General features: G+C 40.7%; 1 protein-coding gene across 1 annotated transcript in view; it reads right to left on the minus strand.

Moving 5' to 3' along the window:
• Positions 1 to 25179, minus strand: part of LOC116590883 (G-protein coupled receptor 176) — a 326863-nt gene that overhangs the window by 112496 nt on the left and 189188 nt on the right. Inside the window, exons 11-12 of the mRNA XM_032343249.1 lie at positions 18599 to 18757; positions 7324 to 7464 (exon numbers count right to left, since the gene is read on the minus strand). Of these exons, the coding sequence (XP_032199140.1) occupies positions 7324 to 7464; positions 18599 to 18757 (300 nt within the window). The remainder of the gene's footprint in view (positions 1 to 7323; positions 7465 to 18598; positions 18758 to 25179) is intronic.

The raw sequence follows: 25179 nt of genomic DNA on the forward strand, positions 1-25179 counted from the left end.
CACTCAATACCTCTGAAAAATTAGGTTGAACATGAATTATTACTATTTATTTAAATTACTCAAGCAGCCTATCATTATAGTAAAGGGTTAAGTTGTATATAAATAAAACAAGGAAATAATAAAATTACCTCAGTTATTAGTCACTTTCTTCAGGGATAAAGGCAATTTAATAGAAAGTGGAAAATAATAGAACTAAGCTATTTATATTCTATTCCCCTTCAGATTGTTGTCAGTGTGTGCATATATATACACATATAATATATATATAATGTTATATAATTATATATAATATAGTTATAGTTGATACTTATAATCTATCTAGAATTTTTATCTTTTTGTTTAGATCACTCATTTCCAACTAAAATTCCTTTGTTGACAAAATCAAGGTACTCGTCATTTTTATTACCTTACTATTGTATTAAATGGGTAGGACCATGTATAAATTGCTTTGACATTCTATTTGAGAGCATTTAAGTTGCTTCTTACTTTGTTTAGTTTGGTTCCTTTTAGCTGTTATTTCTTTGTATATGTTCCTAAAAGTGGAATTGTATAGATCAGAAATAAAAATAATGTCACAGGTCAACAGTTGACCAATTGCTTTTCAGGGGAAAAATAACCAATTTAACAAGCTTCCAATAATGAGGTATTTACTCCAAAAACACAAAAACACTAATTCAAAGGGACACATGCACCCCTACGTTACAAACATAACAGCATTATTCACAATAGCCAAATTATGGAAGCAACCCAAGTGTGTATAAATAGATGAATGGATAAAGAAGATGTGGTATATATACACAATGAAGTATTATTCAGCCATAAAAAAAAGAATGAAATTCTGCTATCTGCAACAACGCGGATGGATCTAGAGAGCATTAAGCTAAGTGAAAGAAATCAGCCAGAGAAAGACAAAGACTTTATAGTGTTAGTCATATGGGGCACTGAAGAAACAAAACAAATAAGCAAAGAAAAAAAAGAGGGAGAGGGAGACAGACAAACCAAGAATCAGATTCCCTCTCTTTTTTTTTTTTAAGATTTTATTTATTTATCTGAGAGACAGTGAACCTGAGAGAAATCACAGAGGAAGAGGGAGAAGCAGACTCGCCCTTGAGCGGAGAGCCTAATGCAGGGCTCAATCCCAGGACCCCAGGATCATGACCTGAGCTGAAGGCAGATGCTCAACAGACTGAAACATTCAGGCACCCCAAGAAACAGATTCTTAATTATAGAGAACAAACCGGTGGTTACCAGAGGTGGGTGGGGGGTGGGTGAAATAGGTGAAGGGGACTAACGCGTGCACTTGTGATGAATACTGAGTGATTCCACACTACAGTGCACACCTGAAACTAATATTACACTGTATGTTAACTACACTGGAATTTAAAATTTTTTAAGTTTTTTAATTAAAAAAATGTTTCTTCACCATAAATAAAATAGCTAATATTTTGATACTGTTCAAATATTGCTGCTTCTACCTCCATACCACTCCCAATATGACATAATTATACTTATCATTATCTTTGCTGGTCTGGTAAGTGTATTTAGGGCCTAAATATTATTTGAATATGAATTTTATTTAATTTTTTTTAAGATTTTATTTATTTTTTTGAGACAGAGAGAGAGAAAGAGAGAGCAAAAGCAGCAGGGAGGGCCAGAAGGCAAGGGAGAAGACTCCCCACTGAGCAAGGAGCCCAATGTGGGGATCTATTCCACGACCCTGGGATCATAACCCAAGACGAAAACAGATGCTTAACTGACTGAACCACCCAGGTGCCCCGAATATGAATTTTAAGTACTGGTAAGGCTGAACATAATTCTTTATGATGACTCACTCTAATTTCCTAAATCCATGAAGACAATAAGTAATGATCCTTCATATACATAAATGTTTTACATATTTTGAAATATTGTTTCTATTTACAAATGCAATACATGTACATTATGGAAAGTCTAGATATAGAGAAAAGTATGAGAAAAGGTATAAAAAGCATCCATAATCCCAACTCACTTTTCCCTTTAAATAGTCTGTTATAAAAAGTGAATTTCCTTTTATCACCTCCCCATCCATCCCATCTCTACTAAAAGTAATCACTGCTTAGCATTTGTTATATATTATCCCAGCACTTTTCTATGATTTTTTAAATAAAAATGGAATCATACTATTGTCTTAAACAACAGACTGTATCACAGACATCTTTCCAGGATACATAGATCTACCTCATTTCTTCTGATAGCTGTCTGCCATTCTGGTCTATGTTTACAATAATAAGTTATGAAACCAGGTTGAAGAAGGGCAAAGAGATCCCCACCGCTACCTGAGGCAGCCATGTTACGTTTGTCTCCTTTCTCCATTTCCGGTATGGTCTCACAGGCACCACCAACCCCCTTGCTTCCCTGGTCTTGCATTGCAATCACTCAACCTCTCCTCGCCCCTGCCTCATCCCTGGACCCATTTCCTCCGCTCCCGCTGGACTGCCGAGGCCTGTCAGAGATGACCCCAAGCCCCGCAGGCTGGCTCCCTGTCCTAGCTAGGGTTCCAAACTCAGCTGGGCTGTCCTCCTGGTTCACCGTTGCTCCCCTCTCGTCCTCACACCATCTACTTCAATCCTTCCCCACCCTGCTTCAAGGCCCCATCCCTACTCTGCCCTCTCATTCCAGTTATATGCTTTCATCTCTAATTCACAGACTAGATGGAGAACATGCAAGCATGACCTCTCTCACTTATTCTTCAGCTCCAAACCTGCCTTTCTAGGCTCATCCTTCTCTCCTTTCATCCTCAGTCAGAAAAGGGGCATCTTGATCCTTCTCTGAGTTGTACACCGCCATCTTCAACCTCATCCTTTCCACTATACCTCTCCTCATCACCATAGAAACAAGCATATGTAAATGCCACCTTAATAATGTTAATAATAAGAGTAACGATACTAATAATAAACATTTCTATAGCGCTCAAAATGTGCCAAACCCTGTTTGAAGCACTTTACATGAATTAAGATGAATTTAATCTTCGTAATTGCCTATAAGGTAGGCATTCATTACAACTATCCCATTCTACTAATCAAGGAACTAAAGCAGAGAGGTCAAGAGACCTGTCCAAGGTCACACGGCTAGGAAGTGCAGAGTTTGAGATTCAAATCCAAACAGGCTGCTTCAGTGTCTGGTTCTTAACCACTATGTCCCATGTACAGAAACTTACAGAGCCGAACTAGAACCCAGGGAGGAAATAAAAGCAGAGTGGGTTTCAAAGAGTGAAGGGGCAGAGAAGCCTGTAGAGCACCTAAAACAGCAGAAAGTGACTCTTTGAGCTAGACAGGTAAATCAGGGGACAGGGACCAGCGCCCATCGTACGCAAAAAAGAGGTCATCTGCAGGTTCTGTCTTGTGTTGCTTATTCTATGAATACAGCTATTTTCATTTTCTCTTGATTCTATCATCTCAAATTATCTCCATACAAGTAGTTAGCCTGATAAAGAACGCTTTTATCCATGGTCACAGCAGTACTCCTCAGCCCACGGGAACCAACCAGGCAAGAGATGAGTGACTGAGCACAAATTCTCCCCACCATGTGGGACAAAGAGCTCAAAGCACAGCGCCTCCTCCACACTTGCCATGCACAAGCTGCCTGCATGTGCTGGACCAAACCACCCAGCCACCCTTTGTATACTGAAACCCTCTCTACTCACTCCAGCCTCGAAAACCTTGCCCCAGACAGATCAATCCCAGAGACCAATCCTGAATCATGCTAACTCTTCCTTAATACTTACCAGAAATCTCTCTCTTCATGGACCCCCAATCACCATGTTTTTTAGCTAAACTGTCAAAGATTAAGACTAATACCTCAAATAGTAGTCCTTTAGATATCCTTGGGAGAGGGATGTTGTGTAGTTTTAGACTTAACCATCCCCTCGTTCCCCACAACACACACACACACACACACACACACACACACACACACACACACCCCTCTTCTTCACCAAGCTAAATAAATACACTCAGTCCCACCAACAATCCTTCATAGGACCTGCTTTTAAATCTCTTCCTCATCCTTGTCCTCTACTATCCATAAGATCCATTTTGCTCGCCTCTCCCATACAGGCAGCGTATCGGCTCCATACCATCGCTGACTCATAGCGAGCGAATTCTGAAGATTTTTTCCACATATGCTGCTTCCAGCAGCCACAGCTCACCCTTCCTCTACTTACACCGCTGGTATTTGGGACTCCTGTTGGCCCGCTAGAGCTCATACTACGCTTGCGAGCCTCAACCTCATCCCACTGTGCCTGCCTTCCCTAGTTCCTGACAGCTGGCTCTAATGACACCAATACCACCACCTCCTTCAGACTAACCCGGATCCCACTTCCTCAGTCAATCTTGACAAAGGCACACGTGCATTCACAGCCTCAGAATTAAGTCACTTTTCCAACTTTTATGGGCAAATCAATCCTGGGACTCAGGTGGTTCCAGGACTATCCCCAGGGCTCCTATGCTGCCCCTTCTTTCACTCCTTGCCCAGTGCATCCCTAAAATGAGTATGAATTTTATCCCTAAATCACCAGTTCATGGCCAGAGATTATTGGTTTTGCCCAGTGATCTTGAAACAATATTCTCTCATAATAAGAAGAATAAGGCAAAATTGCAAAATTAGCCATTTCTAGAAGGTATCGTTCAGAGAACATACTCTTTGGTCTATAGGTAGCAGGCTAACTTTTTTCTATACACGGAAGACAATCTCACATTCTCCTAAAAAGTTTTACTGAACTTCCAAAAGTAACTTTCAATAGAATATTTAAACCAATTAATACCAGTTATCAAGCATACACGCTAAACTTTAGATACTACCAATAACATCATTTTTTGCCAAAAAAATATGCCAGCAATCACAGGCAAAAGGACAAAGGCCCTCTAGCCCTACTCCCTTGATTTTAAAGTAAGAAAACCAAGATTCTAAGAGGAAAAAGTGATTTATCAAGTTGACAGATCAGGCCACTGACAACCTTGAAACAAGGACTCAGGTCTCCAGATTCCCCATCCACAAAATACCTAGAAATCTCTGAGGTACACTGGGCCTTACAGAGTAGTATCTTCCCTAAAAAGTACACACACGTGGTACGCAATGTGATCCACAGGGTATCGTGAAACACTAAGCAATTAAAACATAAAGATGATACAGATCAATACTCATATACCTTTATCATACCAGTTTCTCCAAGTGTTGACTGTAAAAGAAGATAGTTGTTAAAAGATGATCATTTAGGGGTGACTGGGTGGCTCAGTGGGTTGAACCTCTGCCTTCAGCTCAGGTCATGGTCTCGGAGTCCTGGGATCAAGCCCCGAGTCAGGCTCTCTGCTCAGCAGGGAGCCTGCTTCCCCTTCTCTCTCTGCCTGCCTCTCTGCCTACTTGTGATCTCTGTCAAATAAATAAATAAATCTTATTTTAAAAAGGATGATCATTTGGATCCTGTCTCTTCCACTTAGTAGCTACATTTGCTTGAGTAATTTACTCAACTTCTATTTCCTCGTGTGGAAAGTGAGGATAGTAATATTGACCTCAAGAGTGCTAATAAAGACTACATAGTAAGTTATAATATACTTGGACCAGTGCCTACTACCGTAGGCACACAGTACTTGCTCTTCTCTACTTATGCATATTATTCTTTTCCACTTAGGTAACAACCAACTCCTGATATTTACCATATCTCTGTAAGTCTAGTCAACTTTCACATGACACCGGGAAAAAAATGTAAGATTTCCTAAAGATCCAGGTTTTGCATCCAAAATTACATAATAGCAGAGACAGAGCAGAAAATAATGGATATATGTCCAAGGCATATAAAAAATGGTCAGAAATCAGGAGAGCTGAAATATGGAGAATGACAGGCTTTGCCTGCCTTGGATTGACAGGTACGGGATGAGAAGTGCCCAGGGTTTTCAAAACCAGTCAAGCCACAAACACCGTATTTACCAAGTTGGCAGTGCCCCGTCACTACCACCACAACTATTGGCCAAGAGCCTCTTTACACTCCCTAACCATTCTTACTTCCTCTACTTCTTCCCTGTATCAATAGCCCCAAGGAGAAAAAAATCCCTCAGAAGATAAAAATGGAGGAGTCCCTGATATAATTCTCATTTCATTTCCCATGAAAAGTAAATTAAAATGAATGTTAAAGAGAAGCACAATGCATTCGGTCCCCTTCGATCTGCTGTCTGGCCCTCATGAGGTAACCTGCCTACCCTCTTAGGCTCCGCGTCAGGGCTGCTGTCCATGGCTGGTGAATGGTTCAGAGCAATTCAGCTACACATGAGCAGAGGGGGGGAGTCTCCACTGGGATCAGTGCACGCTCTGGGAGAGCTCTAAGGAGATCAGAATTTAATCAAAATCACTTACCTGATGGTTACACCCATGCAACAGCATATAAAATGGAATAATGAGAGAAGCGACTGACCAGGTTTAAGTGGCTAGACAGGAGGTGACAATGCTGACAGAAGGGTGATACATGCCAGGACAAAAGAGAGAAGATTTTCAGAGTCATAAAGAACGGTGGCAAGATATGACAGCAAATTAGCCATAGTGGTTAAAACTTAATGAGGCTTGAAGATCACCCAAGATAATAGGATTTAGTAGGAGACAGAAAGGAGGTGCTGCTGGCATTTGTGACAAGACCAGCCCTGGGAGAGAGGATGTAGGGAGAGTCACAAGTTGAGCCTTGTCAGGTTTCATTTTAGGTAAAAGCCAAGGATTCAGTTGGAAGCATCCTCTGGGTAGCTGGAAAATCATAACATTATGGAGACTTTCTGATAGGATCAGAATATCAACCAGCTCACAATTTAGTTGATTTAAGAGTTTTCTCTCATCAGCAATAATGTTTTTACATGACAAGCTCTTAAAACATGAGATAGGCACAAGACGGATTTAGAACATATTTAAATTGAGTAACAATATATTATGTATTATGATCAAAAAGTGGGAGAATTTAAGCTGTACATTCAATATATAAAGATGATTTTATGGAGAATGACTACCAATTTTTTTCCATTAAAAAAAAACATTTCTGTCACCATCAGGTACAGAATATTAGGTGTGTGGATCATTATTCTGACCTCACGTAGTATTTCACAGGTTTATTACATCACATAAAGTATGTATAATATTACACTAAGTTCCATGAATCATATTTTTACTCAAATTGTGACAAATTCCCATGTCAGTGTTCTTGACAGACTTAACAAATATAAAACCAGTCATAAAACAGTCCAAGGAAACTGGAAACTTTTTTTAAGACGATTGCTGACGACAATTAAAATTGAAATTAAAAAGAAGACTTACCACATTTTCCTTCAGTTTCCTCAGTCGGTCATCGATCTCCCTCAGCCGGTTTTGCTGATCCCGTTGCTCTTTGGTATTCCGAAGCACCTTTTCTCCTGGAGTTATTTCCCTGTTTCTATCATCATCATGAAAGTCAGGTTCCTAATAAAAAAAAAAAAATTCATGCACAGGCTGAAAATGTACTGTCATACATTGCTCCGAAACAAATGAGATTTGAAAGTTAGTTTTGCTTCTCAGACAGTGTTTCTGTCCTTCAAAATGACATTCATAATTCTCTTAACTCTTCCTATTTGAGAGGGAAAGGTCCAACTGTACATGAAACAAGTAGGAAAATAAACTCAGTCATCTGGAAAGCAAGAAGTTCGAGTGAAAAGAGCAGTGGCCAGGAAGTGGCACCTGGATTCTCATCCCTGCTCTGTACTTATAGCTTAAGTACAGACCTTAAGATCTTGGGCAAATCACACTTTGTCTGGACGCCACATTTACCATTTATAAATGACAGGGGGAAAAAAAATCCCACCATTCTGGCTATGAGAGACCGAGGTTCAAGGGCAAACTGGCCTTGGCAAAGTCAGGAGTTTTAGAATCCTGGCTCTACCTGGTTCCTGACTAAGATGACCTTAGGGAAATCAACTAACCTCTCTGAGCTTCGGTTCCATCGTCTGCAGAACGATAATAACATCTAGCCTAAAAGTCATCACACTACGTCACTGGCATGCAACAAATCTTAGTGCCTAACAAATGTGAGCGAAATACGCCCTTCGAAAAGAATATGAACGACAAGGTGAAAGTATTTCACTATTATCAGCAATATTTGAATGGACAGAACCATAACCTCCCAAAGTTAATGTTATTTCTAGGTGATAAAAATGGGTATTTCTTGACAGTAAGTTGGCCTTCTATCTATAGCTAAACCTCCCACTTTACTCCCATAGATCTCCTACTCCCTGTTGCCATGTAGGAGCCTGACATTGATGTCATGTTTGAACTTGCTCAAACCAGAATCCTCCCACATTCTCAAGCCTTACAGATGGTTGGTCACCAAGAGGAGTCGCCATCTCACTTTCTAGTACCTCTTAATCAAGGCCCTCCTCTCTTTCTCACTCCCTCGTCATTCCTCTGAACCAGTGTTTTCAAAACCTGGGGTGCTTCAGACTTACCCACAGAGCCTGAGAAAATCTTCAAAGGTCCTACCCCCACACTGGACAAAATTCTACTGGAGGGACTAACAGCCTGAAGCACAACTACTTGAAAATTTGAGAACTGTCACCTTAAGTAACTGCTCAAGCCTCTTCACTGACCTGGGTACCACCAGTCTCCCCATGCACTCCAGCCTCTGCAGAGAAGCCACGGAGCAAGGTGCAAAGTCCTCACCCAATCCTGGGCTGTGCCGGGGCTAGCTCCTCAGTCTCCTCTCCCACTGCTGGGGTCTCACACCCAAAGGCATGGCAATATTCACTCCTCCTTCTCTACCTCTCCATGCCTCTTTCTTCCAGCTCCTCATGAACAGTCCTACTCTGTCTGAGCACAGGTGTATTTCCCTGGTGAAATGTTCCCTGACATGCTTAGGAAGGGAAGATGGTCTCTTGATCACACCACCTGTTCCTCATTGTATTAACCATACTTCTGCTGCTCAGACTGGGATTGTGACTGATTCCAATCACTATACTCCTGAAGCCAGACGAACCCTGGTCCATGGACTGTACAGCTGAGCCTTGAACAGCATGAGTGTGAGCTGCTCAGTCCACTTTCATGCAGATTATTTTTCAACAAATAGAGTACAAGACGTATAAACATATTTTCTCTTCTTTATGATTTCCTTTCCTCCACCTTGCTTTATTGTAAGAATGCAGTACATGATACATAGAGCATTCAAAATACGTGTTAATCAATTCTTTATATTATTGGGAAGGCTTCCAGTCAACAGTGAGCTATCAGCAGTTAAGCTTCCAGAAAGTTGAAAGTAACACAGAGATTTTTCAACTTCATGGAGGGAGGGGTCAGTGCCCCTCACCCCCACATTGTTCAAAAGTCAACTGTGATTTGTTTCTCAGAACTCTGATCACACTCATGTTTCAATGAAATTTACATTGTGTAAAATTCTACTGGAAGAAACTATTAATTTCAAGAAGCGATTTTTTACATTTTGTGTTCCCCAAAAGGGGACTCATTTCTGGTAGCTTCTATGCCTAGAAGCACCCAGAGGGTAAATTAATATCAGGAATATTTTTAAGAAGGAAACCTAATGTTAGGGAGACATGTGGGAAAGATGGTATGAAGGTCCCTCTGCATCTTTAAGTATCCAGGATCTCATGAACTTTCACAGACATGTCCCTACTATGAAATAGGATCCACAGTAGAGACACACAGAAGCCCACATCCTAAGTGGCTTCTAAACAAAGAAATGTAGTTCTGGGAGCTTGGGAATCCAAGATCAATGCACTGGCAGACTTGGCGTCTGGTAAGGGGCTGCTTCCTGGCTCCTAGAAGACTATCTTCTTTGCTGGCTCCTCACATGGAAAAAAAGACAAAGGAGCTCTCTGGGTCTTTTTTAAAAGGGCACTAATCCCGCTCATGAGGGCCCTACTGTCATGATCTAATCACATCCCAAAGTCGTAACCTCCAAATACCATCACACTGGGGATTAGATTTCAACATATGAATTTTGAGTGGACACAAACATTCAGTCAATAAAATGAAGGGAAATGAAAAGCATCCAAACTGGATTTCATTTCAAAATGGAAATCGTTTTTTTTTTTAAAAGGGATGGCATTTTAATAATTTACAACTATGATTTTTTTTTAATCTTTGAGTAGGCAAAGAAAAGACATAGAAAGAAAACCATTTCTAAGTCAGACTTCATCAATATATTAAATTTTGCTTATTCAAAGCCACCGTTAAGGCAATCCACAGACTGAGAGTAAAGTATTAAAACACACAAATCTGTCAAAGGACTTATATTCATAATATGTAAGGGACTCACACAATTCAATAATAAAGGAGAAATACTAAAAAAAAATAAATCTAGCTTTAAAAATGACTTGAATAGATACTTCATAAAAGATATGTGAATGACAAACAAGTACATGAAGAAATCCTAACATCAGTAAGTCATCAGGGAAATGTAAAATAAAATCACAAGGTATCACTACACAGCCACTAAAATGGCCCAGATGAAAACAATTGTTAACACCAAATATTATAAAGGTGTGGACCAAGAGGAATTCTCAGGTGTTATTAGTGGAAATATACGATGGTACAACCACTTTGAAAAATTGTTTGGGGGACGCCTGGGTGGCTCAGTTGGTTAAGCAGCTGCCTTCGGCTCAGGTCATGATCCCAGCGTCCTGGGATCGAGTCCCACATCGGTCTCCTTGCTCAGCAGGGAGCCTGCTTCTCCCTCTGCCTCTGCCTGCCATTCTGTCTGCCTGTGCTCGCTCTCTCCCCCTCTCTCTGATAAATAAATAAAATCTTTAAAAAAAAAAAAAAAAGAAAAATTGTTTGGTAGTTTCTTGAAAAGTTCGATGCTGTCTATCCTAGGACCCAGCAATTCCACTCCCGTGAATCTATCCAGGAGAAATGGAAACATGACTAAAGCCCCGTGCACACATGTTCATAGCAGCTTTATGCATACAGGCGAATGTCCATCAACAGGAGAATGATAAACTAACAAACTATGGGAAGCACCTGACACGAGCTAGGACAATGGGACTCTTTCCCCTTGACCTCTGTTTTGTGGTTAGGTTTAGCCAATGTGGCGAGACACTGGAGAGCTGGAGAAGAGAGAGCTGGCAGTATTTTCCCACTCTCCTCCCTATTTTGGGATGACGGTTTTGGCAGCAATATATCCATCCCATCAGGTGCCCAACAGGAGAGTTTTCTTAGATTCAAAAATATTCATGCTCAAAGACAGAGGCCACATGTGGAGAGAAGTTATTGAGAAGAACATAGGACATGAAACACAGCAGGGCAGTGTCAGGACTCCTCAGCGGGAGTTTCTTTTACAGACCATGCCATGGCAGTTCAAGTGCAAGGGGCAAGGAAGCTACCCTGGTTTAAAAGCTTCTTATCTCATAAGAACATCATCTCTGGAAATGACGCCACAGGCACTCCCCCACAGGGTCCTACCAAGGGACATGCCACTCTGTAATAACTGCATTTAGACAGACCCAAGGTATGGCTTCCCCACCAGGTCTTCATAATTCTCCCAGTCCTGGGGTCATTTTTAGCATAGGCAAAGTTGCTTCCTAACCCTTGGCAACATTCCAACCTTCATCAAACTGCCAGGGAAACAGTGAGGAAGTTAACTACCATTCAAATTCTCATACCAAAGGGGGAAAGGTTGGTAAATCCTTTGCCCACACCTTCTATGATTACAATTTTGGATGGCTGGTACTTCTCCCACAGCTCCAGCTTTCCCTGAGCTCCAATACACTTCTTCTTCCCCCTACTCAATGGTGCTAGTCCCTAGGTGTCCCAACATCCCTTATTGGCTCCTTTAAATCTATTAATAGTTCCTTCATTTACTTATCTTCAAAATCCAAGCTAGGTGTTTTTCTCTTTCTTGCCCAAAACTCTAATGGGTAGACTGTGTGTGTGTGTGTGTGTGTGTGTGTGTGTGTGTGTGTATTTGTAGAGAAGTAGACTGGAAGGAAATTCAACTTGACGGTAAAAATCTTGACTCTTTCATCTTATTTTTCGTAGATGTTTTTGTATTTCCTAAATTTTCTATAATACCCATGTATTTATTTCATAAGCAGAAGTCATATTTTATTTTTAGGAAAACAGAAATACTATTCTACCAAGACTATTTCTGTTCTGCTCTGACAATGTGACTCTCTGTACCCCAAGGTACTGGTCCAATGCTTAGATGTTAGCCCCAGTTCTACTGGTGTAACCAGTAATATACTTTTAAGCAAGTCACTTTCTCCTTCTGGGTCTCAATTTCTTCCAAAAGAACTTTCTTCCAACTCTCATAGCTTATGAGTGTGTAATTCTCTACAGCTGAACCCAAGGATATGTAACATCCTTCCTCAGTCGTGATCTGATAGCATAACCATATAGTTCAAATATTTGAAGGACAGCATGCAAGGAAAGAGAGGCCATGAGGGAGCAAAAAAAGGTAATCATTGATTCTGCCAAAAATTTCCCACTGGCACCATATTCAAGAAGATCTTGTGGTACCAAGAGGGGTTCTGCTGTCACATCAAAGTGCCAACCAGTACTATCTGTTTTCATGATCCTCAGGAAATATCTTCATTTCCTATGGCAGTAATGTTTGAGCAGATTATCTGACCAGCCATATGGTTTCTGTGTTTCTGAGACATATAGGAATGCTTTTATTCAGTAAAAGTAAAATGCAGTTCAGGAAAAGCTCTCTGTGATACGCACGGGAATACCCAAGAAGCCACCAGAAGAGAACTGTCCTTGAGGTCAATAGATATTTGTTGATTTGACTAACTGACTGCGAAGGATTCTAAGTTCAACCTTAGAAAAATATCTGTAGTGTTGACTGAGCCAACAGGGGTCTTTGAAGCTAGCTAAAGAGGAAAATACAAACCTGCCTAAATAAAGCCAATGTGCCCCATGTTTTCAAACAAAAGCTATGCTTTTCAAAAGGCCATTGCTATTTTTCTGTCATCAGATGGGTCATTTGCCAGGCAGTACAAGAAGGAAGGAAAAAAGTCTTTTGGCCAAATTGTTTTTACCATTTTAGAATATTGCCATGAAACGAAAGAAGCCTTGACTACACAGGAGACTTAACATAGAAAAATAAAGAAATATAAATATAAACTTTAAAGTAGGGGCGCCTGGGTGGCTCAGTGGGTTAAGCCTCTGCCTTCGGCTCGGGTCATGATCTCAGGGTCCTGGGATCGAGTCTCGCATCAGGCTCTCTGCTCGGCAGGGAGCCTGCTTCCTCATCTCTCTCTGCCTGCCTCTCTGCCTACTTGTGATCTCTGTCAAATAAATAAATAAAATATTTAAAAAGAAAAGAGAAATATAAATATAAACTTTAAAGTAGGGGCCCCTGGGTGGCTCAGCAGGTTAAGCCGCTGCCTTCGGCTCAGGTCATCATCTCAGCGTCCTGGGATCGAGCCCCGCATCAGGCTCTCTGCTCAGCAGGGAGCCTGCTTCCCTGCCCCTCTCTCTGTCTGCCTCTCTGCCTACTTGTGAGCTCTGTCAAATAAATAAATAAATTTTAAACTTTAAGTAGTCCATAAAACATAAGAGGCAAGAGGAATTCCCCAGATTTATTTGGGAATGTTGGACAGGTTAGCAATGACCTTCAAAGCAACTTCTTGTTTATTCCTCAATCCAAAAATCCATGCTTTTATAGCATACATCTATAGTTTTTGAAAATGAGCCAATGGTCAATAAGATTTCTGTGTTTATGCCTAGCATACATAAAAAATACCCAGTTTCCTGCCCTCAACCAGTATATTGAGTAGTCTGACATCAAGTAGACTACTTGGCCATCATCGGGACTCTGCAAACCTCTGGACCTAACAGTGAAACATATTTCAGGATTATATGTCAAATAACATTTTCTATTTCCTCAGCTTTAGCAAATGTTGAAACAGGAAGAGACAAAAAAAAAAAAAAAACAGTTAATTGTTGATGTCAGCAACAGTATGCTCTTGGTAAGAAAAAGATGAACACAACTACAGTTTTCATCAATCAAACGTGCATTAATTTTTTGTTGGTCTTACCAAAATGTGTACAACTGAATCAACATTGTAAGAACAAAAAAATAAATAAATCAAACTAAGGGAGGCCTTTATGTTCAGTTAAACTAGCTGGTTTAGGGACAGAGAAATGCCTCTTGTCAATGAGGACAATTGGAAGATCCTCTCCAACAGGGAAAAAAAAAATCTAACCATGAACTGTAATTCTAGATTTAGTAAGACAGATTGCATGAGACATGAATAAATTACACTTCTTTACAAGAGCCAAACTGAATAGAATTTATGATTGAATTCAGTTGCTAAGGACTTAAGAAACTAAATACCCACGTAACTCCTATTTCTTAGATATTTCTGGAGAAAGCTGGAATCTAAGACAGCTACAAAAAAATATGGCGACTAAATTATAGAACGTCAGTCAATTTTATGGTGGGATTTACAATATAAGGAAAGAACTAACTGATTTGTTAGAGGGTTAGGAGATGGAGATGGATAGGTACGCACAGTTAAACCACAGATCTTAAGAAAAAAATTGCTTCAATTAGTTCTCTTTTGCTAAGATGAAATGAAAATAAAAACCAGATGTAAAAATGGCACCCACGTGATATTATTCACATTACAGCAGTAGTAGTAATACGCCATTCTTCCTTCTGAATGTGACCACATGCTTTGTTTTACACTAAGGAAATAAGATACATGAACACCAAATTCTGCTTTGAAAATATTGCCATAAACTTAAGAGCCAGGCCAGGGTATCCTCTGAGAATATCCTAATCAGCAAGCTCCAGAGGAAAAGAAGATTTCTTAACTGCTCCTTTCACAATGACTTCCTTAATCCCTGAGTCACATTTCTGGAGCCCCTCAAATTATTCTGACTGGAATACGTTTATCCTCCTAGGCCTACGTACCTACTCCTGTAGCCCCTTATAGCTGCCATTGTTGGTAAGTCAGAAAGTCTACACATTTCAACTTGTTTGGGAAACTGTTTCCTTAACCAAAATAAAAACAAAACAAAACAAAACAAAATAAGTCTCTAAAGGAATTTTTTAAAATATAGTGTCTTCGGCAAATAACCTTTATCTGTGCTCCTCCCCTCCAGGACATACTTTCTCTACTCTTGGTAAGATCGGTTTCCATATTGTGGTACTTCTTTCACTGTAAGGTCACTCCACAACTACCCTCCAGGGTGCTACAAGTCGCTTGGAGGTTGGAGATGAAGGCACGTGCCGATCTGGACAATTGATGTTAGCCAACAGAGCCTCTCCGATGAAACAAGCAGGCATTCAACCATATTTTGATGGCCTGCACAGGGGCTGGGAAAGTGACCCCAGTGTGTGAAGGAGGCCTCCGGGCCTACAATACAACATGGAGTTGTGAATACTGTGGCTAACGGGACAATCTGTGCTCCACAGAAAGCCGCAGTTGCCTCTCAAAGCAATCCTGTATGCTGCCAAGCAAGGATTCAGGTTAAATACTGGATTCTCTCATTTCTCAAGAAAAACTAGAAGTATAGATGTTTATATGAATTCACCCAATTCTGAAATGTTGGCTTAAAAAAAAAAATTGTAGGGGCGCCTGGGTGGCTCAGTGGGTTAAGCCTCTGCCTTCGGCTCAGGTCATGATCCCAGAGTCCTGGGATGGAGCCCCGCATGGGGCTCTCTGCTCGGCAGGGAGCCTTCTTCCCCGCCTCTCTCTCTGCCTGCCTCTCTGCCTGCTTGTGATCTCTCTCTCCCTCTGTCAAATAAATAAATAAATAAATCTTAAAAAAGTTTTGTAAACCCTCTGTGGACTAAAGGAAACCCATATGTGGGTCAAATTTGCCATGCACACCATCAGTTCTCACCCTCATGCTGTATAATGGCAATCTCCTCTGGACCTCTGGCCCCTTCTTCCTCATTCACTAGTTTCTCTTCCTCCTCCTCTCCCTCACTTGTGGAACTGGACTTTCTTGATATTTCTTCTGGTGTGCTTTCTCTCTCTCCCCAGTAGCAGCACAGCACTTTGCATCTAGAGCTTTCTATAGTGCTCATCTATGTGGACTTGTACCACAGTTATCTATGTGTAAATAAAGAAAGAAAAGGTGTTCCTTAAGTCGCTTATTATTATTATAATAACATCATTGGTTGAGTTTTGTGTCAGACACAGTGCTGAGTACTTTACACAATCAACTTCTCCACCCTTTAAAAGAGCCCTAAACAATCTGATGGTTTTGAAGGGGTGGGGGTGGGAGGTTGGGGGAGCCAGGTGGAGGGCATTAAGGAGGGCACGTATTGCATGGAGCACTGGGTGTGATGCAAAAACAATGAATTCTGTTATGCTGAAAAGAAATTTAAAAAAATAAAAATAAAAAATAAAAAAGCCCTAAAGAATGATACTATTATTACTACTGCAGAGACAAGGAAACTAGGACTCCGGGCACTTCTGATTAATGCCCAAGGCCTCGGAGCTAGGAAGTGGAGGAGCCAGAGCTTGAAGCTAGGCTTTTTGACTCCACAGTTCCACATTCGCCTGCCTTGTCGGTCAGTCCCCTACAATTCCTACACAGGGAGCACTTGATGAATATTGCGGAACCAATTTGCTGAAAAACAGAATTCATATTCCACTTGAAAGACATTCTTTCATAAGGAGCATGGAGGAAAAATTACTGATGAGTTAATGGTTTGCAGAAGGGTTAAAAATAAAAATCATGTGAATAAGCACTATGAATATTTGTGGTTCAGCAACAGATTGGAGCCCATTCATCAACTGCACAGATACGCAAGGTTTAACCACGATACTTTTCAGTATATTTATCCAGAAAGGATTCCAATCCAAAAATAATATCTGCAAAATAATTTGCCATGTTAGCATTTCTGGCTTGAAAATTCAATGTGCAATGCTGGTTTTAGTTAGAAATGAGGAAATGCCAAGAGGAAAATGAACAAAAGCGCAAAGACATTTTTTTTTTTTCCATGCAAGAATCATTAATTATTTCTTTTCATCAGCTATGATGTTACATTTCTGTTTCTGTATCCAATGGGAGTCCCAAAATGCAGTTTTTCTCTTTTCTCTCTATCCATATGTTGTTTCACATAAAAACATAAAATGTCAGTATGTGACACCTAAGTAATACACTGGTTTTCCCTTTTAGTATTTTTAAAATATTTTTCTGAACTATAAATGTGAACTCTGAAAATGTGACTTAAATGATGATGACAGAATCTTACCAGAGTCACTTTATCTAAGCCCTAGTAGCTAAACAAATCTCTAAATTCTCCATCTCTCCTTAAAGAATAACATTTGACTGCCACGGAAAAGGTATTTTTTTTTAATCTTTAGGATCATTACTCAGCTTTGAGATCTCAACTACCCTTGAAGTCCAGTAACACCAACAACCACAACAAAATCAGCTAGAACACAAAAAAGAACAAAAAGCATCCCTGAGCAATTTTAATTCCCCGTCTCGGATTCCTGCTTTTGGGAAATGACACCCAGGAACATAAATAAACGAGTGGCGTAACTGCTGTCAAAATCCTGGGGTACATTTGGGTGGGGCCAGAGATTCCGAGTCTCTCTTTCCCAAGAACTCCTATCCCAGTCCAGAAACAAGTGCTTTCGACTACCGCCACCCCTGGTGCCTAGAGGCTCAGCAGCAGCTGTGCCTGGCCCTAGCGCACATAAGCTAAGGAAGCCGACATGGCTCCAGAGAGGTTTTGCCAGCGACCAAACTTGCTTTAGAACATCTTAATGCTCCTCTTTTCCCCTGAAGCAGTTTCAACTGGCCAGATCCTCAAACTTCCATCCATGGCTTCGAGACTCCCTATAAAACAGAATTATTACCTATAGAATATTAATTTTTAAGTCTTTTTTAGGACTGAAAAAGTCACGTACAGAAAATGATTTGGTGAAATGTCTACAAAACCAGTAGAGGTAGAATAACAAAAGACTAGCCGTCTTCTCTTTGAGTAAAAACTACCACTCAACCCCAAACTAGATCCTATGAAGCATTGAGGGGTGAGACACAGAATTTTACTTTTACAAAGCTGCTGTTACTCTTCTGTTTTTCTACACAGAAAATTGTAAACAATTCTTTGAGAGAGCTAGCAAGAGAGGAAACACATTCATTTCAAAATCCTCATAGGAGAGAAGTCATCAGCGGAATGAGCTTCACTACTTGATGTTAAATTAAAAGAAGAATCTGGCAGCATAAGAGACAAGCAGCTGCCATTGCTGATACCTAGAACCAGAGGAATTGAGAGAGAAGTAAGGCTCTTAAAGGACAAATGAGTGCTTTATCAATTTTCTTCCCTAGCCTGTCTTCTGATCATGATCAAGAATTAGCTTAAATCAGAAAGACATAATAACATCAAAACAAATATTTCCCAAGGGACCCCTCCCAGCAAATTACCAACTGAAAGGAAAATGAAGAGGAAGTGAAGTCACCAAAGAAAAATACACTCAACACACACACTTATGGAACTTACTGTCACTGAGTTCATAGTCATGGAAAAAACATTTGGGAAGAAACCTCTTTAGTTAACAAGCAGATTGTCAAATCCTGTGAACTAGCTTTAGCGCACAAACCTGAACAATCTATGTGCTCTTAAATCTACCTGATCACTCTGGTTTTCAAGTCTTGGAGAAATGCTGCAAGTTGTTGGTGAGGCTGCAGAAAGTTCTTGGAGCTTTGAGTCAATTTCAGCAAGCTGCTGGTGCTGGGTGGTTGCAAGTGTGTATCCTTCTCCTGGAACCAGCCAGCCAGACTGATCCCCCTAAGAGCAAACAAGCAAGAGTCACCAAGTCATTCCAATGCTATGTTTTTTTCTTTCCAAAATATACCTTTCAAACTGCTACAGCAATGCTCATCACACACACACACACACACACACACACACACCCCCCAAAACAATACCAAAAAAAAAAAAAAAACCCACAAAATTAACATTGGGATAGGGAAAGAAAAAAATTATATTATGTATGGTTTCATTATCTCTCAAATCTGTATAAAGTATATCCTACATTTTGTGGGGTTTTTCCCTGTGGAATAAATCTCTTAGCCTCGCAGTTTGGTTCTTACAGCATTCTCATTTCTCCACTTTGAAAAAGTGGTTTCTGATATGTTGAATAGGAAGAAATCATGTTTCCCCCATAATGGACATGGTATTTTCAAGATCTGTCCCTGAAAGGTAACATAGGATCTATAAATGCAGCTGTTTGGTCCCATGAGTTTAACTGGTCATCTAATTCCTTATTCAACAAACACATGTTTAATAATAGGTTAAAGTGCATTCATAACGTTCATTCAGAAATCCTGTACTGAGCACCCAACATCCACAGGCATTACACTGGGCACTGGTCATTCAGTAAGAATCTCATAAGCTTTGCTTTCAAGGAGTTCTAGGTCTTTCGGCAGCAAAGATTTTAACAAGGTATGAAGAGTGCTGGTGAGCCCAAGGTGCCATGGGGAACAGTGAGGGTCAAAAACCTTCGTGGACATGAGGGAGCCGAGAGATAATGTGGCTGGAGAAGGTTTCCTGGAAGAAATAATCAATCTTCATCACATCTTAATCAAGGAAGCAACATGATTGGCTATGCATTTTAAAACGGGCTGGTGGAGTACCTGGTGGCCCAGTTGGTTAAGTGCTGGACTCTTGATTTCAGCTCAGGTCATGGTCTCAGGGTGGTGGGATCGAGCCCCATGTTGGGCTCTGTGCTCAGCACAGAATCAGCTTGTCCCTCTTCCCTCTACTCCTCCCCCTGTGCACACATGCATGCTCTTTCTCACTCTCTATCTCCAAAATAAGTAAATAAAATCTTTCAAACTGGAGCTGCTGAAGACAAGACTGGAAGCAGAAAATCCAGTTAAGATACAAAAGTCGAGGCACCTGGGTGGCTCAGTTGGTTGGGCAGCCAACTCTTGATTTGGGCTCAGGTCATGGTCTCAGGGTCCTGGGATCGAGCGTCGGGGAGTCTGCTCAAGGATTCTCTCTCTCCCCCTCTCTGCTTCTCCCCCAACTCACATTCACATGCATGTGCTCTCTTTCTCCCTCAAATAAATAAATCTTTAAATTTAAAAAAAATAGCAGAAGCCATAATCTAGAACTTAAGTGATGAGCACCCAAACGAAGGAATACAGAACACAGGACAGATACCAGAGATAATTAGGGAGTAGAACTTACAGAATCTGGAGATAATTTGATGGAAGAGTGAAAGGAGGAGCAAAGATCAAAGATAAAAAACAAAATCTGGATTCTGAGAACTAGGGGTGTATAGTGGTCATACTGGCCAAGTGAGGGAATACAGAAGACATAATAGGTTCAAGGAGAAAAATGATGAATTCTGTTTGGGAACTTTTGATATTCATAGATGTCCCTAGGATATCCATAGATTATGTTAGGTAGTTAAATATATTTGAAGTTCAAGATAGAGACCTAGATTGGAAATTAGTATTATGGACTCACCCACATCTCTATGATGGCTTAAACCCTTGAACCATGGGAATGGATGAGGTTACCCAGAGAAACATGTAGCACAAGGACAGAAGAATCATGAAAACACTAAGAATAAAAGGGCAAATGGAGGGCAAGGAAGTTTAAAAATTTCATACACTTTGGTTTCACGACTCTAATACCAGGAATCAATCCCTAAGTGGTAACCACAAGAGATACATGCAAAAACTCACACAGCAAGAATTACATGTCTCGCCCTAAACCCAGCATCCAATCTCCCTTCCTGTTTCAGTAAAACCAAACACTGCATGAGCCTTAGTAGGAAACAGGTCTCTAACAGACACCTCTTCTGCCCACCCTTGGCATCAGGAAGACAAGCAAATGACCCAGAATTAGCCAGTCAGAAGTCAACACCCTGGATTTTTGACTCTTGAGGGAAAGAGATACAAAGATGCAGGGGAAGTGAGACCGTAATTAATGGCGATAGCAGTAATCTTGGGCTTACCAGTACTGGTAGCAGCAATCATCTAGTGGGGGTGACTGCTGGCTATGACACAACCCCTAACCAGCCTGTTTCTAAGGAGTTTCCATAGCCATGTTTCTGGGTATCCTGATACCTGCCGAACTTCCCACCAAGTCTGTGGGCTATACAACTCTCCAATACATTTATTCTGTTTTTTCCACTGAAGTCCATCTCTGTTTCTTGCAACCCAGAACACTGACTTATATGTTTCTGCCATGTCATTTAGAGTAAAGAATAATTACAAAAAGTCCAAATGTCTAAAAATAGGGAAAAGTGAAGAGATTGTAGTACATCCACACAAGGATATGATATATTAATAAACATTTTAAATACACTTGTGAGTCGGCAGTGAAAGTTATTATACATCATTATAAAAAATAGTTTTTTGTCACAAATAAGAAACTCCTCTTAATTTTTCCTAAAAACAAGGGATATAAATACTATATGATCTAAATGAAAAATAATGAGTCACCAAATAATGAAACTATGGAACCAATGGCTAAATATTTGGGTGATAAATCCAAAATTTTTATTTGAATGGAATTCTTTTTTAATGACACTGGAAATAAAAGAGAATGTCAGATTAAATTCAACAGAAATGTAAATGTTTCATGCATTATTCTGTCACAGAGGGAAATTTTATGAAATATGTAGGAGATGGTATCATGTTTTTCCATCTAGCACCTTCTAGCACCTTGCTAATGTGGGAAATTTGTAGCTTTCAGAAGTTTTGCCTCCCTAAGACAGAACCCAGAAAATGCTCTTCACCACCCTCCTTTACAGTGAGCTCTCAGTCTGGTAACCAAGGGTCTACAACCAAACCCTCACATTCAACACTGATTTAGATATGGGTAATTTGAGATATAATGCAAAACTCATTTTGCCAATAGAGGCAAAATGGCTTTGGGGAGTGCCATTCATTACAAGTGTAAATTCCCCAAATAGAAAGAAATCCTCTAGGGGCTCCTGGCTGGCTCAACAGGAGAAGCATGCAACTCTTGATCTCCAGGTTGTGAGTTCGAGCCCCCTGCTGGGTGTAGAGATTACTTTAAAAAAATAAATTAGGGGCGCCTCGGTGGCTCAGTCAGTTAAGCGTCTGTCTTCAGCTCATTCCAGGGTCCTGGGATCGAGTCCCACATTGGGCTCCCTCCTCAGCAGGGAGTCTGCTTGTTCCTCTCCCTCTGCCTTCCCCCATTTGTGCTCACTCTCTCTCTCTCTCTCATTCTCACTGTCTCAAGTAAATAATCTTTTTTAACATAAATAAATATTTTAAAAAAAAGAAACCTTTTAAAAATTCTTATTATCCTAGAGAGATTCAAAAGACTACCCCGTTTTCACAATTAAACATGCCACTATGAAGAACCACGCAAGGGCAGGAGGTTCTGGGGAATTAAAACGTAATTACCACCCTAGTCACTCTCTTTTAGTTGCACAGTCATTTGTCAGAAATGGGAGGATGAGTTAGCACTCCAGAAAGAAAAAGACACACATAAGTGCCAACGACTATAGCAAATTTGAGGAATTTGAAGAAGTTTGGTATGGTTTAAGAATATAGTAGATGGGGTGCCTCGGTGGCTCAGTCATTTGAGCTTCTGCCTTTGGCTTGGGTCACGGTGCCGGGGTCCTGCCTTGTTAAGATACAAGATTTTAGAGGGTAATTATTGAAGTTGAGAAAAAATATAGACATTTTAATGTATTTTAAGAAATTGAGGGTTAGCAGCACCAGCTCAGATATAAAATACTGAACTGAATCCTCAAACTATGAGAGGAAAAGGAGATGAAGTTAAGAAAACTAAATAAATCTAGGGACGCCCGCCTGGGTGGTTCTGTCTGTTGAGCGTCTGTCTTTGGCTCAGGTCATGATCCCTGGGTTCTGGGACCGAGTCCCACATCCAACTCTCAGCTCAGCAGGGAGCCTGCTTCTGCTTCTCCCTCTCCCTCTGCCTCCTGCTCCACCTGCTTGTGCTCTCTCTCTATCTCTTTCTGTCAAATAAAAGAATAAAATCTTTAAAAAAAAAAAAGAAAGAAAGAAAGAAAACAAAATAAATCTAATCAATGAAATAACAAGATGGGGGGAAGGTCTAAACACTGTCAGAAGTCATAATATAAATGAATAAATCAAATATCCTCATTAAAAGATTAAGAATAAGGAAATAATAACAAAAGATAAAGAACCAAAGACACAACGGCAATAACAAAAATCCAGCTATAGGGTATTTGTAAATAATCTACCTAAAAAATAAAAGTAAAGGATAGAAAAGAGTTAAAAATAAAGAGAGGGACAAGACACAAATACTAACCAAAATAATACGTAAAAGGCAATATTTAATAATAAAAATTCACTGCTAAATCCTTTCTGGGTACATAAGGAAGATCTACCATGCCATAGTTTGGAACCCAGAGAACCAATGGCTAGCAGCTCGCCTAACATCTTAATAATGAAACCAGGAATGAGACGCAGGTCCCTTAAATCCTACTGTTTAAAAAAAAAGTCTTATTATCTTAGCTTTTGTTAATAAAATTAATTACCACAAATTCTAAAGCTAAAATATTTCCAGGTTCTGTGGGAGGTTAGCAGTTTGCTTTACCTACTTCTCGCCTCTGCTTCAGAGAACATACCAGCTGTTCTGAGGCCTCGCTATCTATCCTCTGCCTGTCAGGGGATGGATCTCCCCAGGCAATCTCGCCAGCCCCAGACACAGCAACACTTTCCTACATTCCTAGACACAGCCCCCCCTGGGCCTGCAACTTCTCAGGAAAGAACATTTCCGAGGTTGTAGTCTGTGACATATGCAGATTTGTCTGTGATCTGGGGTGAGGGTGGTGGGGTAGCAACTTTGTTTGCCTTCACAGGACATTTTTAAATGAAATTAGTTGTCAACATCTAAAAGTATTAAAAGTATTTCCCACAGAAAATCTGAATTTCTAGCTTCTCTTGATACGTGGGAGGATCCAGAGAGCCCTGGGCTGAGATTTCCAGCCTCAGCCACCAGCTGAGGAGGAATGAGGGCCTCAAAGGCTTGGCACGCCCTCCCCCACTGGTCACAGGTACTGTTGCTCACACACAGCTTGTGTCCCTACAGCAAAAACGACCCTCTGCACCTACTTATCTGAGGAGAACCTGAGACAGGGATTCTTGCTGAGTGACTTTCTGAGGGCACGCTCCCAGGAGAAGCCATGTGAGGGAAGCAGGCGAGGACAAGGGAAACACAACCAGGCAAGGATGTGGCCTCAGCTGACCCCTGGGGAAGCTCTGAAAGACAAACTGCTCCACAGACCCAAGCCTGTCTTGATTTGGGAGGGGATGGGAATGGAGAGGGGGAGCTACCCTAGGCTGTTCAGCTCCCATTTAATGCAAGGCCAGATTCCAGGGAAGGAGGCAGCTATGTGGCCTTGACACAGGGTAGGGGGATGGAGGCACAGAAGATACCAGGTAAAAGGGATCTGGGCAGGATGCCAGCAGCCTTCACTCCATCATGCCTCTATTAAACATACAGAAATAAAACTAGATGACAGGGCTAGGGGCTTCAAGATACCCAGGAAAATGCATTTCTTTGTAGAAGTAAAGGATACTGCTGGAGGTTTAGTAGGCAAACAAGAGCAAATGCTAAGCCACTCCCCTGCTCGTGCGACCAGCCCACACCCTAAAAACCCCACATTTGAACGCTGGACTGCATGCTGTTCCCCTCTTTGGACACTTCGGGGACCTGGATGCTCAAGGCGGAAGCAGGATGGTACTCTTTAGGGTTACTGAAGATGACACCAAAATACCCTGGAGCCAGCTTAGGGATAATAAGAAATGTCCAAAATAAAAGGACACAGAGAAACACATAGATATGTCATCAGTGACTAAGGCCTATTACATCTCAGGTAGAGGTTACTGTGATCGCTAATGTGTAGTCACTCTCACAGTGACATCACATAATCCTCTGAGAGTTGATAACAAATAGGCCAAGAATAAATCTGAAAAATTCAATCAACATCATCTTGTAAAACAGGACTTTTTAAAATATTGTCCCATAATTTGAAGATGTATTCAGATTTGTGATAAGAAGTCAATAACATGATAAAAAATAAAAATTAAGAAGTGTAGAGGTCTCCCATCCAAGTACTAAACTGGCCCAACCCTGTTTAGCTTCCAAGATCAGACAAGATTAGGCATGGTTTGCAAAGTGGCTGGAGCTGGAGAGTATTACATACACTAAGTGAAATAATTCAGAAA

This window comes from Mustela erminea, chromosome 5, assembly GCF_009829155.1.
Source record: "Mustela erminea isolate mMusErm1 chromosome 5, mMusErm1.Pri, whole genome shotgun sequence".
Classification (NCBI taxonomy): domain Eukaryota; kingdom Metazoa; phylum Chordata; class Mammalia; order Carnivora; family Mustelidae; genus Mustela; species Mustela erminea.